Consider the following 18,795-nt stretch of genomic DNA (forward strand, 5'->3'; position numbering starts at 1 on the left):
TGCTGTCCGCTGCCAGCCACACACGCCTGCTCCCGCGTCGCTGCCGCCACCGCCCTCCTCCACAGCGTCGTCGGCCGCCCGCTCCGCCTCTGCCTCAGCGGTACAAATTATAACGAGGCATGGTCTCATTGTCAGTTGTCTCGACTCTCGATGTATCAGATATTCAGATGACGGAAGTATTAGTATATATATCAGATACATGTAAAGGATTCATCCCAAGCTTTGACCGAACAAAATTTTCCGTTTCATCATGAGTTCACCGTTTCTTACTTCCAAAGAGCATAGCTCACGACAAGAAACACAACACAAAAGGTTTGCTCCCAAAGTTGTGGAAGCAAGCAACGGAGCAAACATTTCCGTTCCTCACTAGAGCTCATAAGCTGAGGTTACTAGTATAAGACGACGAGGCCTTTAAGCAGCAGCATCGACTTTTCGAGCTTTATTTGCCCTTTCATGGCCGTCCGAGTGGCGACCACGCTTCCCACCGAAGTGCCTCCCGCCCCTGTTATTCTTCCAGTCCCTAGAAAAGTTCATGCAAAGCAACCAGCATTATCTTCTGCCAACAGCTTATCAAAGTGTATACTGTACATATACTACATGAGATTGCATTTCATGACATGCCTGTTGCTTTTTTTGTAGTACATATTTGAAAAAGGACCATAGGTTTGTAGCTAGTGAGTGATTAAATAGGGGATGGCAATCCTATTGACAGATAAACTGGTTACTGCCAGTTCCATGATAATATAACTCCAAATATATGTGTTGGCATTCTTGTGTGCCATAAGGCTTCAACTTCTATTTTAAGTTTCAGCCCACTCCTAAGATTCATTCTAGGTGCATTATGATATTTAAGAGGATCGGCTCTAACAGAGCAAACAGACAGGAAGAATGATTCTGAGGTAAAATGAAATACCTTCCCCTGTTACTTCTATTGTCTCTATATTTTCCTTGACCGCCCTTTATCGCACTCCAATAATCCTTCTCAGCTTGACCTGAATGAAAGGAACAGTAAATCATCAAAATAGTGATAAAACATAGCATTCAAATCCGCTGAAGTGTTATGCTTTTTCTATACCAATTTGATGGATCATTAGCGATTTTTTGAAGTCAAGCATCAATACATCAAGACAGCTTCTGCTTAAAACTCATGGTTAAACAGTACACCTAAATACACCTAAAGCAGGAATGCCAACCATATGACATATCAATAAGGCATCAATTTTGTGGTTGATTTAGTTACTCAGTTCAACAAAAGCTAAAAAATAATAATTAACTGAAAGAAAGTGCAGTTCTTACCGGACACAGGTTCCAAAGTAACAAGATGGCCCTTCATAATCAAACCACCTTCATCTGAAATAGCCGCAAGTGCACGGGCCTTTTCAGCTGCCTTAGAATCCTCGAACCGAATGTATCCTGAATCCTCCCCTATGCTGAAGTCCACATACTTCAAGGGGGGAAAATGGAACAATAAAAAAGAAAGAGTTTTGAATCAGCATAAGTTGTCTGATAAAAGAGATTATGTTTACTTGTAGAAATTAGAAAGCAAGATACAGAATTGCATAAAAGCATGGTGTAGATGTCTTTACAAGATGAAGCATTATTTCTCTTGCTTTCTCTCCAGACAAATGTGTGCTTACAAAAGGCAGTAAGAGTAAGAACACGAACTATTGGATCATCTCACTGTAGCTCTACACGTTTGACTAGATTAGGTTTGTCCAATTAGCACAAAGGTAATATGATCGACATTGAACTAAGTGTTGCTATCATTTACCAAATCCTACAAAAATAGCATGAATAAATATAACATAACAGCATGCTATTGTGATCACATAACTGTATGACTCCGTCATTGAAGCCAACAAGCACTTTTCATTAAAAAAAAAACTAACAAGCTAAGCTCAGTTGTATGCATCATAACAGTCTCACGATCTACAGCAAACAATAGTCGGCCAAATGAAATATGCAACCTATCTATTCTGGATATTTTATGCAATGCACACCAGATTTACAACCTCAGGTTACTCCTGGTGAAACAAAATCAATATGAAAAACAAACATCATCAATTATTGGAAAAGTTACCCGCACTGTGCCGAATTTGCCAAATTCTTCTTTAAAATCTTCCCTTGAAATTGGATCATCCGCATTTTCTGAAGGACTTTCTCCTTTCTTAACAGATTGAGCAGCTGCCTCTTTTGACTTCTCAACATCATCTGACAAGTCTTCCTTGATATCACTGTTCTCAGGGATTTTCTCGTCATGCCCTGTTCTTGATTTATTGGCATCATCAGTTTCACCCTCTTTGTCCCCACCATTTTCTGCCATGCCACCATCAATTTGAATTATCTTCAGCTTGAAGGCCACAATTAGACCTTTTGGATATCTATAACCAATTTTTATGACTCGGTTATCTTCAACTCAAGGAAATTGAAAAAACCATTTGTAAAGTTGTTAGTAAAGAAATGTTTACCCCTCATCATGACCATTCTTAGTAGGTTGTGACTTCTCATAAGCTTCTTTCTTAGCCTCTCTTTCAGTATCAAATTCTTTCCTTCATTTTTTTCAGGATTGCATGACGGTTATCAGAATGATATTCAGTTAATAAATAGATTCAACTATGTGAAATGAGGAACTGGTTCAGTTAACATTTATCAAATATGATGAAGAAACAACAGGACATATTGCAGCTAAGCAAGTTGCAATCAACAACTGCAATTACTATAGAAGCATAACATAAAAAATAACTAAATAAGAAATGAAAAATTGTCGTTTCAAAAAAGAAATGAAGAATTTGCCCAAAGCATGGAGACATAAATCTCTAGCTAATCAGTATAGTACGAGGAAAGAAGCTTGAGCAGTAGTTGGCTTACTTTGGTTTTATTTCCAGATCTGCTTCTGCAAAAACAAGAGTATTCTTTAATACAGCATTTGCTTCCTCTTCTTCTGAAAATTCGACTAAAGCAGTGCCGCAGAAGTGTCGTTTGTCGGCAATATGTCGAGGTAGCCTCACACTGTTCACCTGTGATGCAAACAGTTCAGATGCAGCATAGCATCATTATCATCATCATCATGGCATCATCATTTAAATTCCAGGACTCATAAATGTCCCATGTTGTTGGGGGTTGCTGAATTCTTGACTACCCTATGCATCAATCTTAACAGTTTTGCAGACCATATGTGATATTTGCTTTGCTACTAAATGCTAGTCATGTATACCTTGCCATACTGAGCAAAGAAAGACTGAACATCTTCCAGCTTTACATTGTAAGGAAATGGTGATGCAGCAATTGTCCTAGAGTCCACTTGCTCCATGATCTCATCCAGTTTCGACAACTCAATTGATCTGCCAACTTTCTTCCCTGTCAAAAAAACAGTTAAAGGGGGCGAAAAAAAAACATGGTATTGGAATTTAAGCTGACATTGTCAATATGAGCAACAAATTTCTCTCTAAAAAATCTAAACAGAATGAAGTTAAGCCTCTTTTGCTGTCAACACATGAACTTCGACTGTGTAATGGTGCACGTATGTGACAAAATAACTTCCTTACCATCCTCGGTGACACGGAGGGCCGAGGAACGCCGCAGCACCTCGGCAACGGCGAGCACCGTCTCCTCCGGCATGGTCTCCTGCTTCACGTCCAAGTCCAGGCCTAGGTGCTTCTTCATCCGCGAGAAGGAGCAGATGAGTGCCAAGCTCACCACTGCCCAATCCCAACACACCCATAAACAACACCAGACTTAGCACCAGAAGTCCAGAATCACACACAGACAGGATCATGAACAAAAAGGAGAGGAGACGAATCCTTACGGCCATCCTCGCTCTCCTCGACTGTCTTCCGCAGGAAGTTGTCGCGGGGGAGGTTGCTGTCGCTGAAGTAGAACTCCACCTGCGGTGCAGAACAAAAGAACGCTAAGCGACTTCGATCTGAAAAATTCCCCCATAATTTGAGGGGCCAGAACGGGCAGGATCCGGGAACGGGGTAGGAATCGCGAACCTGGCGGAGAACCTCCTTGGCTTTGGCCTCGTCGAGGGGGACGGCGGCGGTGGCGGCGGCGGCCATGGCTCTAGCGAATTTGGGGGAGAAGGAGTTAGGGTTTTACGAGGACAGCTCGGGGGTTTTCTTAAGGGGAATTTCGTAATTACGAAATATGCCCCTCGTGAGGCGAGGGGAGGATATGCCACTAATCTCCCGCTGTCATGTGGGCCTGAACTTTATTATATTAAGCAAATCGTCAGGGGTGAATTTTATCAATGGTATGAATCTCAAATTTATTTTTTTCCCCAAAAGGTAGGACTATGACTATGAGATCGAATTCTTTTTGGCTACTAGAAGGTTCTGGTTGCTAAAAAGTTTCCGTGTGTTATTGATGAGGGGCTTTTTTGAAAGAAAGATTATTGGACTTGAGAAATTCCCCTTAAGAAAATATCATTCTCATCATTTTATCATTTTATTTTGATATAGGCTTTTAAGCTAACATTTTTGTTAGATGTGGTTTCGAAGGTTTAATGAGAGTCTTAAATATCATTCTCATCATTCCACTTCCAAGCGCAACGGTTTATTAACAATTAAAAAAATTAGGGCAACATTTTTTATATTATTTTCTTAGTGATTTAAAAAGAAAATAAATTGCGAGGAAAAGACTGAAAAATCAACTTAACTAACTGAGTGGCCCGCACAATTGCGCAATTAGCATTCATATAAAATTATCTAATTTTTTTACACATGGTTTTCTCAAAAAATGTAAAATGGTTGTTTCGTTGTCTGAGCATATTAAAATAAATCAAATATAGGGTTTTTATTTTTATCATTTTTAAAAGTCACAACCACTTATGTATAAACAAACAAACCTTCATATCTTTTTTAAGATAGTGGATAATATCCTGTCTTTACTCTAACATAAGCTACAACCACTAGTTACATAGTCATTGTTGAAAACCAATTATAGCAAATTCTAACAAAATGATAAAGAAACGAAACAATAACAAATACCAACATTAAAGAAGAGAAACAACTTATTCAAAGAACAGTTCTATTGTTAAATCTTCATCAAAGTTAACGAAAATTTGCATGGCAATTATCTTCGAGTTCGGACATGCAGCACGAATAGTCAACATATTCTCTTCACACCATCGTAGTTGGATCCAAAACTGAAAACACTAGGTTGCTCTAAAGAGTACCTACGTATAAATTTTGGTTGATGTTTTGTAAAAAAAAAAATGTCATTCCTACTCCAACATAAAAAAGATGCTCCAACTAAAATATGTTTTTTTTGGGTTCTTTGAGTCAATCCCAACCAGCCAATTATCAATCATAAGAGTAAAATTATGTGGTGATTGCAAGCCAAAAAAGATACAAATGGTTCACAAAAAAAAAGCCATTTGACAATCAAAGAAATATGTATTAGCTAGAGGCTAAACGATGGGATTGTATAATCTACATAAAAAAAAAAGAAAAACGATTCAAACCTAATTTCAGGTTAACATATGAGTACTTGTAGCTTTAGAAAAGACAAGATGAAAATGCTATATGTTTGTTTGGGTTCCCGATTTTTGGTTTACATTTGAGTTAGAGCAAGCAGAGAAAAAAAAGAACTTCGTCTAGTGCAACCATTTTGAGCTTAACCGCTAAAAATACAAAATTAAGCACGAAGTACCCGTACGAAGCACCATCACTCCGACCAATCTACATGGTTTCATTTCAACCAAGGCATCACAAAAAGCAACCTTCCAAACGATACACATGCCAACATGTTCAGTTCATATCACACTATCAGACAGTGTTTGGAAACAAGCCAAAATGGACCCCTCTAATCCATTAAACAGCAAAAGGTGTGTATGTCCATTACCTTCCTCCAACAAATGCAAAAGGCGCGAACCATAGAATCGACAGCCCAGTTGCCCAAGACGATGATCTATTCAACATAGAAAACCAACACGCAGAAGTTTCGTATGATGATGGATGGGATTCAGATTTTCAGAGTTTGCGTTCGGTGTTAGCTAATGGTACGCTATGAGCGATGAGATCGACAGATCGTCCTAGATGAATTCATCACTACCTATTCCCAACTTTCCATCACATCATATCACATCAAAAACTTTTCTACACACATACACTTTCATTTTTTTTTCAAACTCCCAACTTTCTTCAAACTTCCAATTTTTTTTTAAGAACTAAGCACACCCTCAGAGGAAAAATTGGTCTCACAAACTGCCAATGTGGGTAAAGTCTGGAAGAGTTTTAATTGAAGCTATAACGAACGGAGAATAAAACTATTGCTCGCAGATGAATCAGTGACGAACATGACACCGATAATCGCTTCCTTTCTCATGAATAGTACTGTTTGGGGAACTTATAGCTGAAGATTATTCTAGAAGTTGCACCTCCCATAAGCTCCTCTAAATAGTTCATATTTTCATTTAGATTATGAGAAGTTATAGTTATAGAATAAAAAGTAATCTACTCCATCCGTTTCATCATGTAAGACTTTCTAACATTACCCATATTCATATAGATGTTAATAAATATAGACACATATATATCTATATTCATTAACATCTATATAAATGTGGGCAATACTAGAAAGTTTTACATTGTGAAACAGAGGGAGTAGAATTCAGAAGCTGAGTTTTTCTTCGTATTCTCACCCGTTACTTAGAGTTGGTTTGGTTTGAGGCCTATATTGGCCTTACCAATATTTGGCAATTTCAGTAGTGTTTATTGTCTATTTGGTTTGGAGCTAAATTTTGGCATGCCTAAGAAAATAGGCCATTTCAACAGTTAATTTAGGCTATTTTGGCTTCAATCCAAACACAATTTTACCTTTGCCAAAATTAGCCATGCCAAAAGTTACCAAAATTTGATATTGATAAGGTCAATTTAGGGCACACACCAAACCAGCCCTTACAACTTACACTTTGTTCAGAGCAACAAGCCTACCTACCATGCCTCGCCGCGGGTCGCTCTCCCGAGCCGAAGAAGAGATAAGGGAGAGATCGTGCGAGCCAACCCGGGGGCGACACCTGTTCCCCCGCGCTGGGCCCCACCGCGGCGACGAATCGGGCGCGACGCCATGCAGCCGTCGTCGTCGCATCCCGGCCACTTGCCGTGTGACGACGCCGGTCAAATTTTCGCCTCGACAACGACGAGCACATTTGCCGCCTTTCCCTTCCCCCCGCGAGACTGGGACGCGCGCATCCAACACACCCCCAACCCCGTCGGAGTCGAGCCGAGCCGAGCCGCGCCGCGCGGCGGCAGCGCTGGCGAACAAACAGGCCCGCCGAGACAGGGACTTCCGTGGTTGGGAGCGCGTCCACGTCGCGCGCCCCGCGTCGAATACCTCGAGCCGCACGGAGCTCAAATCCGCAGCCTGGTGGGGAGGGGAGGTGGGTCGCCGAAAGCTTGGCTGAGATTCGCCTCGCCTCGCCTTCTAGCTCGCGGCCGCCGCTAGCGCGAGTGAGAGACTGAGAGTGAGTGAGGTGGTGTGGCCATGGAGGGGGACGACAAGTCGGCGGTGGTGGGAGGGGCGTACTGGGGGCTGGCGGCGAGGGCGTGCGACGCGTGCGGCGGGGAGGCGGCGCGGCTGTTCTGCCGCGCCGACGCGGCGTTCCTCTGCGCCGGGTGCGACGCGCGGGCGCACGGGCCCGGGTCGCGCCACGCGCGGGTGTGGCTCTGCGAGGTCTGCGAGCACGCGCCCGCGGCGGTCACGTGCAGGGCCGACGCCGCCGCGCTCTGCGCCGCCTGCGACGCCGACATCCACTCCGCCAACCCGCTCGCGCGCCGCCACGAGCGGCTCCCCGTCGCGCCCTTCTTCGGCGCGCTCGCCGACGCGCCCAAGCCGGGTTCCGGTGCCCACGGCGGCGACGCGGCGGCGGCCGACGATGACGGGAGCAACGACGCCGAGGCCGCGTCGTGGCTCCTCCCCGAGCCCGACCACGGGCAGAAAGATGGCGCCGTCGGTGCAACCGACGAGCTCTACGCCGACTCCGACCCTTACCTCGACCTCGACTTCGCGCGCTCCATGGACGACATCAAGGCCATCGGCGTCCAGAACGGTCCGCCCGAGCTCGACATCACCGGCGGCAAGCTCTTCTACTCCGACCACTCCATGAACCACAGCGTAAGCAATCAACCCCAGAGAGTTCTTGAATCTCGATGAGCTATATCCAGTGAGTGTCCTGAGACGAGATGGATGCTTTGCTGACACGACGCAGGTATCATCCTCGGAGGCGGCGGTGGTGCCGGACGCGGCGGCGGGCGGCGGCGCTCCGATGCCGGTGGTGAGCAGGGGGCGGGAGCGGGAGGCGCGGCTGATGCGGTACAGGGAGAAGCGCAAGAGCCGGCGGTTCGAGAAGACCATCCGGTACGCGTCCCGCAAGGCGTACGCGGAGACGCGGCCGCGCATCAAGGGCCGCTTCGCCAAGCGCACCAAGGGCGGCGCGGGCGCGGACGCCGACGCGGACGCCGACGCCGACGGCGAGGACGAGGAGATGTACTCCTCCGCCGCGGCCGCCGTCGCCGCGCTCATGGCGCCCGGCGGCTCCGACGCCGACTACGGCGTCGACGGCGTCGTGCCGACCTTCTGATCGATCGCAACCAAAGCCGCTGTGTACACTAGCCCTTCTCCCCCATTGGGCTGTAATTTTGTTGCATGCATTTCGCGCGCGCGGGAAATGCTTTCTGTAGCATTAATCAATTGTATGATTATTACACGGAAGTAATCCGGACTTCCAATCTCCTCTTCTCTCTCTCTACTCTGATCCTTCCATCCTTGCATGTATATTATCATCGCGAACTGCTGCTAATCTGCAAATTGTAATTTTACTAATCAGTAATCAGTACAGTGGTGGTTGCATCGATTCGCATTAAGATTCTGTTCATGCTTATGCCTTTGCTGTGCTGGTTGTAACTGTGTCGCCATTAGAGGTGACGCGACGGCGCGGAGGACAGGAAGGAGGTTAGGCCGTCTTTCTTTATTGCGCGCCATATCTGTTTCGATGTCGCCGTTGGTGTGTTTAGTGTACTTATCTTTCTTACTGGCACTTAGCTACCGATTCTTATTCGTTTGCGTCCTTTTTGTAGCCTAGATTTTGATGTGTTTGGTAGGGTGTGCCTCTGTTTGTTAAGACTACGAGTGAAAATGCAATCTCCAGGTGCAGATGTGGATGTCATTTTTCTTTCTCGTGAGATCTGTGCAAAGCTCATAGGAATTCTGAATTCGTATCGTCGGAACAGTTCATCCGCTTCTAGAGTTCTAGTGTCAATCAATCTATGGTATCACGAAGACAAAGTTTTAAAAGAGCCTCCACAGCCAACACAGTGGCAAAACCAAAGAACTTCACAAACAAAAACCCAAACACATCTTGACAGTTGACATTCAGAGAGACCTATACTTATGGCCTTTTCTTTTATAAAAACTAGAGCTGATCAGTGACTGCAAAGTGCATAGTACAAAACTTGGCCAGTTTACCGAGAGGGAAACCAGCGATCGACAATTTAGGGTTACAAACAGCCAGTCCAATTTGGGCCGGGCCACGTAGTGCCAAGCAAGGCCGGCCCATGGGCCTCAGTTATCACCTCCGTCTCTTAGAATTTTTTTCATTTTTAGATTTTTTTAAAAATATTTACAGAAATAATCTATCGGTCAAAAAATTACAAAAATAGACCCTGCCGCCCACCTCCGGGGTGGCAAGCTGACGTGGCAAACGGGGGAGGGACGGGCAGTGACGGAGGGAGGTTTTTTTGCAGGAAAACCTTTGCCGCCCTCTGTTGGGGCGGCAAGGGGCCCCAATGCAAAAAAGCCAGCCGGAGCCGGCCAATTTGCAGGCGGCCCCTTGCCGCCCTCTGGCCGGGCGGCAGGCCTCGCTGCCTATAAAAGGCCTGTCGCCCAGCCCCCAGCCCTCATTCCTCCCCCCACAAATCCAGTAAAAAAAAGAGTTGTTGGTATGAGGCCAAATGTGTGCCTGATACATGACAGGCACGCTGGCATTCTGAGAGCGATAGAAGAGTTGCAGTTTGGGAGTATGGAACGAGGATATCCTGGTGAGTGGGAAGATGTACAGAGTAGGTGGTGCATGCGTCATATGGGAGCTAATTTCTTCAAGCAATTCAAGAACAAGAGCTCATGAACATGTTCAAGAGGCTATGCAATCAGAACCAGGAGAAAAAATTCAATGAGCTTTGGAAGAGATTAGATGAGTTGACAGCCAAATGCAGTGATCAGCGTGCAGCGGTTTTCGTCAAGGGCTAGACGCCTGGGCGTTGAGGATCCGAACTGGCATAGCGATCCTTGTGTATACCTACTACCACCTTGGTGCCAGCGTCCTCTCTACCTATGCAGTGATCGATGCCAACTAATGGCTTCGAGGAATCCTGATATTCGAGGAAGGCGCTTTTTAGGTGCCCTAACTATGATCGTGAGGTATTTTACTATCTGCATATGCTTATTCATTCCGTATGAGCAATCGTTTTATTCTTCGTAACACTACTCTATTCGGCAGACTCGCACTACGGCTTGCGCATACATCGAGTGGGTCGATACAGAAAATCCCGTTCTTGACCTAACTACTTGTTTACAAGAAGGTCGCTGGTATTTCGCATCCGAAAGTACTGAGCAATACTTACAGAGAAAAGCGACTTACAAACGACAATGTCATGAACAACAGTGCGACTGGCGGGTGCTAACTACGGCACTCCCTCCATGGGAAGCCCGTCCAAGATGCAGGTGTGGTGATCGTTGTCAGGTTCTTCGTTCCATAAAGCCTACAACATTGGGTCAAAGGTTATTTGTTTGTCTAAAAATTCTTGACGACGATTTCATGGTAAGAATATTTTGATTACATGAATCCTTATTTTCTCACAACATTTACTAACTTTACTCGCTTCACATCTATTCTTTCCTCCCAGGAACCACCAAGGAGATGTCAATACAGAGAATGGATAGACACCAGAAGGGTTCTAACTCCACCTAGCCGTGTTGTGCAGCTTGAACTACCAGAGCAATACAGGGTTACTAAAGAGCGGTTTGAGAGAGGAGAGGGATCCTCACGTAGGGGTTAGCTATTATCGGACAACTTGGCATATTGAAATTTCTACTGTCATGCTTCCTTGTCCCATTACAACATGGTCGTTGTGTTCAACTATTGCACTACCTCCCTCCTAGTTCGAATCTAATATCATCTATGTAACCGCAATGGAAATAGTTGTATCATGTTCAAATTGTACTACTATTTCTTCATGTTACATAATTCTCCTTGTTTAAGTCCATACAATGTTTCTACGACCGAGACTGCGATAGGCCTATATCAATTATCCGAGTACTAATACGTCGAATAAGTTACAAAATAATACCTTACCTAACATATGAAATTACGAAACAACCAACTTCAATCCATTTTTATAACAATATTAACAAGTTTTACCAATAAATACTTCTTTAATTATTATTAACATAACATAGAAAAATTGTTTGGGGTACTTTTTGCATCTGGTTCCCTTGCCGCCCTATAGGGGCCCAAATGCAAAAAGTACGAGCCCCAAGCTCTTTATGAGCTGCCAAAATTGCATTTAACCCGCCGTCTGCCCGCCCACCTCTGGGGCGGCAGAGTCTATTTGTGTAATTTTTTTTGGCCGATAGATTATTTCTATAAATATTTAAAAAAAATCTAAAAATGAAAAAAAAATCCGTCTCTTACACGCAGAGGAGAAAAATCCCCAACCCGAAGCCCCAGGCCCCCAGCCATGGCGTCCGCGTCCGGCTCGGCCACCCTCCTCTACCCCAAAACCCCGCAATCCCCTCGCCTCCTCCGCCGCAACCCCCACTACTCCGGCCTCCGCCTCGTCCACCCCCTCCTCCTCGCCACCGTCTCCCCGCCGCCTCCCGCCGCCCTCCGACGCAGGCGCAACTCCACCACCATCCATGCATCCTCCTCCTCCGCCGCCGCCGCCGCCGCCGCCGCTTCCTTCCCCGCCTCCTCGACCCCGCCTCCGCGCCCGCCGCGGACGGACCCGCCCGAGGAACACCCCACCGTGGCCCGCGCAGGCCGCAGCAAGAAGCACAGGAAGCCCTCGGGGGGACGCATCGAGGGCGGCGGCGACGTGCGGCGCGAGGCCAAGTCCCGCGCCCGCATCCGCAGCCGCCGCCTCGGCGAGAACGCCTTCTACCGGAGGAAGCGGCGCGCCGCCAAGGAGAACCAGGCCGACGCCTTCACCGACGCCGAGCTGGAGATGATCGGCCTCGGCTACGACCGCTCCGTCCGCTTCATGGACGGGCCCGACGACCCGCGCCTCCGCCACCGGCACGACTGGTACAGGTTCGGCCGCTACGGGCCCTACTCCTGGCGCGGCATCGTCGTCGGCCCGCCCATCCGCGGCCGCTTCTCCGACGACCGCGTCTCCCTCATGTCCGAGGTCTCCGACCACGACGAGTGGGACCGCGTCGAGCAGTTCGACATGTCCAACCAGTTCTCCAACCGCCTCAACGAGCTCGACGCCGCCGTCGGCTTCCGGTACTACTGGGTCTTCGTGAGACACCCTAGGTGGCGCCCCGACGAGCTCCCCTGGGAGCAGTGGACGCTCTCCGCGGAGGTGGCCATCCAGGCCAGCGAGGAGCAGCGGCTTGACAAATGGAACCTCATGGGGAGGCTTGGCAACCCAACGCGTGAGCTGATCACACGGTGCGCGGCATGGACGCGCCCAGACATCATATATGTCAAGCGGCCGCTCTACCAGTCGCGGTTCGAGCCGCAGAAGAATTTCTATAGCCAGCTCCGCCCTTTGGTCGATCCCGTGACAGAGAACCAGTTCTTGTTTGATCTCGAGCATGATGGCCAGGTCATTCGCACTACCTACTTCGGTGGCCTATGCAGGATTGTGAAGGCGAGTCCAAAAGCTTATGTGGATGATGTTGTGAATGCGTACTCGAAACTGAGCGACGTGGACAAAAACAGGTGCCTGGAGTTCCTGCTCACAAATCATCCCATGGAACTGCTCCATCCCTACACCAAGGAATGGAAGGTGAAGCTAGAGGAGATGGAGCTTGGATGCGATGCGCCTGATGATAACGAGAGTGACGATGAGGGTGGTGATGAGAGTGGAACTGAGGTTGTTGATTGGGTTGAGGATGATGGGTTTGATGAGGGTGGTGATACCGATGATGATGAAGAACCTGGTTATGATGACGACGAAGTAATCGATGTCAGGGAAGAGGTGGAAACAGAAGAAGTAGAAAGTGATGATGAGAGTGAGAAGTACTGGGATGAGCAATGGAAGCAGGCCATGAAAAGTTCTGATAAAATGGAGAAGTTGGTCAAGACAAGCATCGAAGCGTCAAATGAGTATAACAGGCGACGGATGCAACAGGAGAAAGAGATGGAATTGAGAATGGCCCGTGCAAACACAATGGTTATGAAGCAGGAGCAGACTGAGGATGAGGATGAGCAGCAGGAGCAGATTGAGGATGAGGATGAGCAGCAGGAGAGTCCAAGGGGCAGAAGCGCAAAAGATAAGCGCAAGAGCAAGGCTCCTGGGCACTTTCTGAGGGCCGCTGTCCGACCATTCACCTACAGGAATCTTGTGAAAGAAATTGTTCTTATGAGGCATTTCATTGTTGATGGAGAGATAGATTAGCTTTAAAATGCTAAGATGATATATTTTCAGAGCCACTAGATAACTGTAGAGATGGCAGAAACAGGTACCTGCAATTCCTCAATTGTGTTCAATTAGTGGATCTTACCAATTTTGATCTGTGCCCTTAGGGAATAGTCAGTCATGATGTAATCCTTCCTTTGTGGAATTTTCAGTAAATTTTCGAGAATAGAAGCAACTACGGTATCTCTGAATTCTGTTATACTGTTTTATAGTCAAGTTGGAGTTTGGCTCAATTCATATTTGAGATTGGTCTTGCCCCAGCTGGTTATTTCAAAATTGCTACTCTATTGAGTGATTTCCATTCCACATCCTTAAATCATTTATAACATCTGAAATCATGAAATGAGAACAGCTCAGCTAACTGGGGACTGAGGGGAACGGTCAAAATGTCCAACAGAAACCAACTAGAAATGTCTACTACAAGCAGGGCTGCCTGGACATCAAGGTTAGCAAGGTCTTACTGCAATGCTGCTGAAATTTGCATTTCATTCTTCATCTTCACAAAAGCTAGTAAAACCCTTGACAACAATTGTAGACCGACAAATTAATTGACATGATTTCGGCTTCCCCTGCGATTTCCCTGTGAGAGACTACATGAATCTGCAGCGGCAAACTTTACATTCAAAAGGAGTTGTAAAGTGCAGCGATCAGACTCCTATCCATGATCAAAAGGGACTCGCCGTAACATATAAAATCTGTCCGAAGGTTTTTTTCAAAAGGTGAATGATGAGCAGACAGGATTAGAGGCCTACACATGAGGATTAGAATAAACAATGGATAAGAGGCTTCAGCTGGAATGCTCTTGAGGCGTCAATATGTAAAGAAAAGATCTCCGTAATGCATGCGCTTAGGCTGAGGATTAAAGTCACTGATTTTTGCTTTAGAATTTGATAATTGCATCAGCCAGCAGTAGGAAGCTGCAGCTCTCTCTGTAATCTGGAAGGAACATTATTTGGGAGCAGCTCAACTATTCCCAATCAGTGGCATTTGGTTTTGGAATTTGGATCATTTTGAAACACTATTCCTACTACACATCATGCTGGTATTTCTGGACGTTGGGGGGCTAATGATCCAGCAAATAGCTAACTTTTTGTAACACTGAATTACTCTGCTAAACTCACTGGCTGAAACTGAACAGTCTAAAGGCATATACTACTGAAATTGTGAACTCCAGAATCTGAATATTTTCATGCGTGTCAGTAACATCGACAGCGACAAATACATGAAGTGTAGATCCCTTGGCAGCATCACTCTACCTACAGACTACAGTTCCCTAAAGCATAGGTTCTGATTGTCTGAACTCCAGTTCACTGAACATCCGCTAGATTCTCGGACTATGCCGCTACTGGATACTACACTACAGCTATACAATCTACGACCCATGAAGTGTACGTCTCTTAGCTCCAACATCGCAGTACTGCACGCATGGCAATGAGCCAATGATGCCAAGAAAGTTCCACAACATCGTATGCATGACACCCTCATCCCGCTGCCCCTAATTTTTCTATTGCGCTAGTGGCAGCCCAACACCTCATGTTCTCCCACAGAAGCATTTGCCTTTAGCAGATTTTAATCGGCGATAAAATATGCAGGATCGTTGCATCAAACCCTGAGATATCACTTCTTTGTAGCAGTTCTTTTAAGTGGCACAAAATATAAAAATCAAACCTCCTTGATGTATTTAGGACGGTCATGCCGCTAATTAGTTTTCTACTGAAAAGGTTCCGAGGTCCCCATTTTGATTCCATCCTCTTTGTGTGCACCTAAAGCATAGATGAAGCTAATGATCCAACCCACTCTTACTCCTCCAAAAAAGCCACTAATAAGCTTGTTTAATTGGTGTTTAAAGGTTTAAACAAATCTCTTTCTCTGTGACACCTGTCTTGTTTAAGTGTTTTTTACAGCTAAAAGTTGGCCTGAAGTGGTTGGAGCTATCCTAGTGATTTGATCAAGGATCTGGTTCCTGCTAGGCTGCAAGTGAGCATCAGAAACAGAGAGGCTGCACCTGCACAAGCACAACCACAGCCACCAGAGAGATCAGATCACTGATCTGTATAAATCTCTGGCCCTTTGCCTTTTACCAGTTGCTTCTAAGGGCACAATCTTGGCTTCTGCAGTGGCCATGGAGCTTGACAGGAGCCTGATTGCCTGCGAGGAGCCGCCTTCAGAGCCGATGGACTTTCTCTCGAGCGCGTGGTGCAGCTCGGCTATCCAAGTTCTTCAGACGGGATCGATGGATTGCTCGATGGCGCTGGTGGAGAACCCGGTCATGGCGCCTGACAATGATAGGAGAGACTTGTTGCCAGTAAGTGTTAGTACTTCAGTACTGTAGCAAATATTTGTCAGAAGATTACTCTGAAGATGGAATTTGAAGTGCATGATACACTATATCTGGATGCTTTGCAGAAGAATGACCGTAGCTTGGTTGTCGACAGTAGCGGATTCAGCACGACGCAATGGAAATACGATGATCTGAAGGTACACATTTCACAGTAGTGCGTTACTCATGTTTCAGTATATATGCAATCTTCATTTAGCCTGATCTAAAATGTTGTGTTTTCGTGTTGATCTGGTCCTTTTTTTCAGTCATGGATATGGCTTCAGAAGGCAATTCACCCAGAGCTGGATTATGATCTCAAGAAGAAATGGGTGAGTGAAAGAGCACAGTTTTATATTACCATTTTGTAGGAAAGAAAACAGGATCGTGTTGCAAATGGAACGGATCACGAAATTGCAGAAGCTAGATGGATGCCACGCTTCTTTCCAAGTTTATCTTCAAATTTCACTCAACAAGAGGATCGCTGATTGATTCCAACTTCCCATGTTATGCAAGAAATCGAAATGGTGAAATATATGTTGCCATTGGTGACGGCTCTGTACTTCGAGCTCAAAGATTTGAACTTGCGTGCAGCTCCCGCGCAAGATGGCGCCATGGAGCGGCATCTCGCTCAAGAAGTGGGTCAAGGAGCGGAAGCAGAAGCGCAAGGAGGAGGCGCGCCTGCACAAGGCCGAGGTCCACGCCGCGGTGTCCGTCGCCGGCGTCGCGGCCGCGCTCGCCGCCATCGCCGCGGAGAGCTCCACGCCGGCGGCGACGATGAAGGAGACCGCGGTGGCGTCCGCGGCCGCGCTCGTCGCGGCGCAGTGCGCGAAGGTGGCCGAGGCTGCGGGCGCCACGCGCGACCAGGTCGCGGCGGCCGTCAACGCCGCCGTGGCCGCCACGGACGCCAGCAACGTCATCACGCTCACCGCGGCCGCCGCCACATGTATGCCTCTGATCACTGAGACCGTCCTTCTCCCCTTTCCGGCCATGTCTTCCGCCACGAACACCCCGAAAATAACTCTCCGGAGACAACTCTGGTCTTGACAGCACTGCGTGGCGCGGCGGCGCTGCGAGGACGGCGTAGCAGCGGCGGCGGCGGCGGCGGCGGCAGCCAGAACGAGCGGATGGACCACGCGAGCTCCGCCTTGTCCCAGGACGACCTCGACTTCGACTTCAACTACGCGAGGTCCAAGGCGGCGCTCGCCAAGGGGGACGAGATGTTCGTCGCCATGCCCGACGGTAAGCCGGAGCTCACATTCACAAATGGCCAAACACAACTACTCGTTTCGCTTATTCCCCGAAACGGCATATTTGCAAACAAAAAATAATTTGTAATTAAAACTTTTATATACGTGCTCTAAGCGATCTAAAAGCAAATGCTGAAAAATAAATTTCGATGAAAAATTCCAAAATCAAATTCAAATTTAAAGTTGAAAATTTAAATTTTAGCTGATAAGTATAAGTATAAACGAAAAGATGAGGCTCTAAGATCGCGGCGTCTCTTCATCGATTTTTTTTCTCCCATTCTATGCAGGGAAGTGGAAGCTGCACACGGTGTCCGCGGCGACGAGCAAGGGCGGCAAGGTGGTCATGCGGATCAAGAAGATGAACCTGGTCATGGCGTTCTCCAACGCCAAAGAGAGTAAGAAACCGAACGCGCAAGTCGACCGTGCGACTGCCATTCCCGTTCATCTTCTGACCTTGCGTGAAAACGATCGAGCAGGTGTGATCCACGACGTGCAGCCGTGCGCGCCGGAGAAGCCGAGCCGCGACGAGGACGCGACGTACCCGATCGAGGTCACGACGAGCAAGGGCAAGGTGGAGCTCCGCGCCGACGACTACGGCGTGTACAAGAGGTGGGTCACGGCGCTGACCCACATGCTCGCGGCGCCCACCGCCATCTGCAAGGCGCACGAGCTGCCGCCGCCGCCGCCGCCTCACCGTCGGAACTGACCGGCCGGCGAGGCGACGCCGCCGACGCACTGCATGAACCAGACGCGGTTTAGCTGATGAAACGAAATGTTCAGGCTTAACTACGGCCACTTCAGTCATATAACAGCTGCGAAAATCTGTCATGCATCTTATCGATTGGAGCTTGTTATTTTTTTTAGTTCTAATTGTTCCTCCATGGTTTATAATAAATAATGCAACTAACCGCCCCCCTTCTCTGCCGATCACTCAAATTAAGTTTTGATTATCTAATTGGAGTACATTTTAGCTTGGCAGAAGTACATGCAAAGAAAGGTTGGCGAAACACGACGAGAATTGGTCGCCTCGCTCCGATGGTCACCTGCGTTGCGCCGTCGTAATCGCTCGTCATTGGCCAAGCAGACACGAAAAATCCCCACAAGCCAGGCAGCCAGCCACACAATCCAAACCCTAAGCCAAGTGACAAAATAAACACAATGGGCCAAGTGGGCTTTTGCTAAATTGGTTAATTGGGTCGTTTAATGCATATTGATCCAGCTCTATCGCTACTGTTCTTCTTCCTCGCGCGGACAGGGACACATCTTCGCCTCTTCTCTTCTCCTCGCCTTCTCCAACTGCTGCCATGGGAGTGAGGCTATATAGGCCCTGTTTAGTTCTAAAGTTTTTTTCCAAACTTTCAACTTTTCATCACATCAAACCTTCCATACACATACAATTTTTCAGTCACACCGTTCCAATTTCAACCAAACTTCTAAACTTCGGTGTGAACTAAACACAGCCATACTTGGAAATATTTTTGCAAACATCGGAGGGTAGGCTCGAGCCTGATGAAGAATATTTGCACTTGAGCCCTTGGATCCGCCCCACGAGATAACGAATATTTGCACTTCTCTGAACCTACGC

The 18,795-nt window shown here is 47.0% G+C and overlaps 4 protein-coding genes across 4 annotated transcripts; 3 read left to right on the forward strand and 1 right to left on the reverse strand.

Annotated features, from left to right (window-relative positions):
* Positions 1-168: 168 nt before the first annotated feature.
* LOC4336287 (la protein 1) lies at positions 169-4,088 on the reverse strand. The gene is made up of 10 exons (XM_015781765.3): positions 3,993-4,088; positions 3,806-3,884; positions 3,546-3,698; positions 3,215-3,357; positions 2,869-3,017; positions 2,469-2,549; positions 2,081-2,381; positions 1,297-1,444; positions 914-992; positions 169-520 (listed from the first exon to the last, which is right to left on the reverse strand). The coding sequence occupies exons 1-10, from the start codon at positions 4,056-4,058 to the stop codon at positions 412-414; spliced, it is 1,308 nt and encodes a 435-aa protein (XP_015637251.1). The 5' UTR covers positions 4,059-4,088; the 3' UTR covers positions 169-411.
* Positions 4,089-6,837: 2,749 nt separating this feature from the next.
* Positions 6,838-8,864, forward strand: LOC4336288 (zinc finger protein CONSTANS-LIKE 3). Its single transcript, XM_015778355.3, has 2 exons — positions 6,838-8,115; positions 8,210-8,864. The coding sequence occupies exons 1-2, from the start codon at positions 7,486-7,488 to the stop codon at positions 8,579-8,581; spliced, it is 1,002 nt and encodes a 333-aa protein (XP_015633841.1). The 5' UTR covers positions 6,838-7,485; the 3' UTR covers positions 8,582-8,864.
* Positions 8,865-11,731: 2,867 nt separating this feature from the next.
* LOC4336289 (uncharacterized) lies at positions 11,732-13,818 on the forward strand. Its single transcript, XM_015781454.3, has one exon. The coding sequence runs from the start codon at positions 11,736-11,738 to the stop codon at positions 13,620-13,622; it is 1,887 nt and encodes a 628-aa protein (XP_015636940.2). The 5' UTR covers positions 11,732-11,735; the 3' UTR covers positions 13,623-13,818.
* A 1,158-nt stretch (positions 13,819-14,976) lies between these two features.
* LOC4336290 (VAN3-binding protein) lies at positions 14,977-18,140 on the forward strand. The gene is made up of 9 exons (XM_015781456.3): positions 14,977-15,031; positions 15,548-15,620; positions 15,761-15,948; positions 16,050-16,121; positions 16,230-16,292; positions 16,555-16,906; positions 17,011-17,202; positions 17,498-17,605; positions 17,687-18,140. Coding segments are annotated over exons 2-9 (1,206 nt in total). The 5' UTR covers positions 14,977-15,031; positions 15,548-15,619; the 3' UTR covers positions 17,917-18,140.
* Positions 18,141-18,795: the final 655 nt, after the last annotated feature.

This window comes from Oryza sativa, chromosome 4, assembly GCF_034140825.1.
Source record: "Oryza sativa Japonica Group chromosome 4, ASM3414082v1".
In the NCBI taxonomy this organism is placed as follows: domain Eukaryota; kingdom Viridiplantae; phylum Streptophyta; class Magnoliopsida; order Poales; family Poaceae; genus Oryza; species Oryza sativa.

What these genes read in the sequence shown, in the direction of transcription:
- LOC4336287 (XM_015781765.3), bottom strand. Translation starts at nt 4,058, where the DNA reads ATGGCCGCCGCCGCCACCGCCGCCGTCCCCCTCGACGAGGCCAAAGCC. An exon ending in TCTTTGCTCAGTATGGCAAG is followed by an intron (nt 3,018 to 3,214) that starts GTATACATGACT and finishes TTTGCATCACAG; the next exon opens with GTGAACAGTGTGAGGCTACC. An exon ending in GCAAATTCGGCACAGTGCGG is followed by an intron (nt 1,445 to 2,080) that starts GTAACTTTTCCA and finishes CCCCCCTTGAAG; the next exon opens with TATGTGGACTTCAGCATAGG.
- LOC4336288 (XM_015778355.3), top strand. Translation starts at nt 7,486, where the DNA reads ATGGAGGGGGACGACAAGTCGGCGGTGGTGGGAGGGGCGTACTGGGGG. An exon ending in ACCACTCCATGAACCACAGC is followed by an intron (nt 8,116 to 8,209) that starts GTAAGCAATCAA and finishes GACACGACGCAG; the next exon opens with GTATCATCCTCGGAGGCGGC.
- LOC4336289 (XM_015781454.3), top strand. Translation starts at nt 11,736, where the DNA reads ATGGCGTCCGCGTCCGGCTCGGCCACCCTCCTCTACCCCAAAACCCCG.
- LOC4336290 (XM_015781456.3), top strand. An exon ending in ATAGGAGAGACTTGTTGCCA is followed by an intron (nt 15,949 to 16,049) that starts GTAAGTGTTAGT and finishes GATGCTTTGCAG; the next exon opens with AAGAATGACCGTAGCTTGGT. An exon ending in GTTCGTCGCCATGCCCGACG is followed by an intron (nt 17,203 to 17,497) that starts GTAAGCCGGAGC and finishes CATTCTATGCAG; the next exon opens with GGAAGTGGAAGCTGCACACG.